This window comes from Marasmius oreades, chromosome 4 (genome assembly GCF_018924745.1).
Source record: "Marasmius oreades isolate 03SP1 chromosome 4, whole genome shotgun sequence".
NCBI classification, from domain to species: domain Eukaryota; kingdom Fungi; phylum Basidiomycota; class Agaricomycetes; order Agaricales; family Marasmiaceae; genus Marasmius; species Marasmius oreades.
The window spans coordinates 2,094,932-2,097,976 of NC_057326.1; the positions used below are offsets into that span (position 1 = coordinate 2,094,932).

The following is a 3,045-nucleotide window of genomic DNA, read 5'->3' on the forward strand; positions in this document are numbered from 1 at the left end:
GTTGATACCATACGAACTGCAGGTGCAATAAAGGGAAGAAATCTAAAATGCGTAACTCGGTGAGATAAGAACATGGAAAGTCAAGGGGATGTAACAAGGCGTATCTGTGTGGGATCCATAGTCACAGGGTGCAGCTAGGTCATGTTTTATGTGCTCTCTTGAACGGTGCAAGCTGTGTGTTGATTGATGTCCGGGGGCAGATCCTATAAGACAAACAAGTGCACAGCTCCGAACTAGAGATCCAAAATTGACCAAGTCCACCAAAGCAGGTTGTCCCCTTACACATGCGCCGAACCATACAAGTTCTCACTAAGAGACTAACTGATGAATAGAGACCAGTGACGTTAAGAGTTAGACTCTTCCAGACCGTGTGCAGATGCCTGGTGGAAAGAGCTAGTGAAGTCAGAGGCATATGCTAGTGGTGCTAGCAAGCGAGAGTGCAGCTGGATAACATCGCCTGCAAGAACCAAGCATGGGCAGCCAAGCCCGAAGACAATTTGTAAGCTAGTGTAGAAATTGTATATATACCAGGCCTGTATCCATACTTAAGGCAAGCAAGTACTGCCAGTGTGTAGGAAAGTTTCAGAGTAACTGCCCGCGTGTAGCCTCCAAATAGAGATTAGATTTGCCCTGTTAAATCTGTGAGAAGAATAAAGAGATATTCTTGAGAGTGACTACAGCAGGTAGTCTTAGCAGCTAAGAGGTTTCCACTACAGGTGGAAAGATGACCAGAGGCTTCACTACAGGTGAAGGGAGTAGAACTGATAGTTATTGAGGTAGACTAGCTACATCTTATATACTGAGTCCAATAGGTAAATATAGATAAGACCGTATGGTCTGTACTGCTGCGGATTGCTGCGCACGACTGTGGTCAACTGCGGAATGATAGTAGTAAGAGGTGTGCATATGGAATGGTGGTAACAATCATAAAAGTAGAGATAGAAGAGAAGATGTAATAAATATTCCAACAAAATCAGTGATTGGATAAGAGATTGGATAAGAGTGAGCGATTTCAGAGAACAGTTCAGAGACCTTCAGAGATATTCAGAGATAGACCAACAGAGGTCAAATCCAAGAGAACACTCTTCGTACCGAGTTTCATAGTCCACAGAGGACCCCTAGTTTTCCACTCTTCATTCTAAATCCACTGGACACAAAGCAACCCTACTACAAAAACTAAGTGATAGACTCTTCACAACTGGGATAGCTATATTGTTGAGGATTGATTGATTTGTTAGTGCTACACATAGCACTGATAGGTTGGTTTATTCTTGAGGATAGAGGTTGATATATCATTCCCATGCCCATTACCATATCAAACACATCTGCTGGTGCAAATTGTGTCGTGCCATGCTTGCAGATCCCCCAGTTGCCAAGGAAGCGATGCCTCCATTCATATGTTTCTATGTCAATGCCTTTTTTCATGTTCTCCTTAATACATGTAGCGACTGACAGCAGCCTATCCACAAAATCATGCAATAGGAAATTGTCTAAGAACAGCTCGGAAGTAATCAATTTGTCAGATGCACCTTGAGGACACGAACAGAGGGTGGCATGTAAAGCAAGGCATTGTTGTGCTAGATAATCATCCCGGATATCCAACAATTCGAAGTTGTCAATAGGATTGTCTTGTGCATCCATACACACCACCTGTATCTCATTCTGTAGCCACTCCAATAGATCTCCAGCACGGGCTTGTGCTCCTTCATAGACCTTTTCAAGTTTGCGAACGACAGATTTACTGTAATATTGCTCCTCCCACAACAAGCTACCCATCTGAATGATATTGTATGTCGAGAGGAGATTGAGGAGCCCAGACATTGTCCATAGGTTGGGCACATCTTCCCAAGATTCTTGGATGTCACCAAAGTAGTCTGAGTCGATGAGCTCATCTGCCCAGAAGCAGATGATGCGTGCAAGTGTCATTTGATGATCTGTATCATCCAGGTTAGTTACAGCGCTTTTAGTATATCTTGACAGTAGTCCGGTAAAAAAAAAAGGAAGAACATATATGTATGTGACCTACGTCATCGATCTTTGCCCAGCTTATCACGACCAACCTAAAAAAAAATTGGAGTGAACAACCAGCTTACTGCCACCACCAGTCAAATCCACTAAGTGCAAGGCAACCTCTGTTGCATCATCTACCAAGAACAAAAGCCATGAAGTTTCCATGGAGTCATCTGGCGAGGAGCAGGAAGAGAATGAGAGAAAAGCACAAGGCAGTAAGTGAAGAATTTATATTTTTTCTGTCATGATACTGATTGTACTGGGACTTTAGTGGACATCACCATTGATATTTCAATTTTGTCCGCTGTTGAGATGAAGAAAACAGAGAAGAAGCACAAATCTGTACCAACCTACCTTGTTATCAACAGTAACGACGTTTGGAATGTTCTTAGAAACAGGTTGTTTGAGAAGATGTCGTCAGCCTTGAACACAGATGGGCTCTCTTGCAATGACTATGCCGTTACATTCACTGTGGCAAGGATCTCACCACAGCCGATGCCTTTGGCCTGTGAAGATGACTACAAACAGCTCATTTCTCACAGCCTGAAGGCAAAATCTGAACTGACTGCACGAATTCTTGCCATAGAGAAGGCAAAGGTATGTTTCTGCTCTCTTTTCTTAGGCAACGCTTATCATTACTTGAATAGAAAAATCAAACCGGCAACAAAGAAAATACTGGCATTCAACCTCCCAGTGATGAAGACGACGAGGTTAACGAGAAGAAGACTAAGAAAAAAAAGGTGCATCTATAAGGGCAACCCTGGTAGAGGTGGAAGAATGATCACACAGGTCTAGCAGAGGGGAATCCAAAGTATATTAGCCAGCCATAGCTAAAACATATCCAAAATGCGCACCTAGCAGAGGGGAATCCAAAGAGAAAAGACTAAGGAATCCCTCTGACCAAGCACTACTATATCTAGCTAGTCACATGTCCATGTCCATATATATCCAGTACAGTCCATGAAGGGAAAGAGAAAGAAGAGAATGTAAAGTGGGAACGATAAATGCTATAGACGTAAAAATGGGAGTATATAC

At 42.8% G+C, this 3,045-nt stretch overlaps 1 protein-coding gene across 1 annotated transcript; it reads left to right on the plus strand.

Annotated features, from left to right (window-relative positions):
• Positions 1–2,173: 2,173 nt before the first annotated feature.
• On the plus strand, positions 2,174–2,762 carry E1B28_007483 (uncharacterized protein; the record flags this gene model as incomplete). The annotated part of the gene is made up of 3 exons (XM_043152228.1): positions 2,174–2,225; positions 2,282–2,607; positions 2,658–2,762. The coding sequence occupies 3 exons, from the start codon at positions 2,174–2,176 to the stop codon at positions 2,760–2,762; spliced, it is 483 nt and encodes a 160-aa protein (XP_043010314.1).
• Positions 2,763–3,045: the final 283 nt, after the last annotated feature.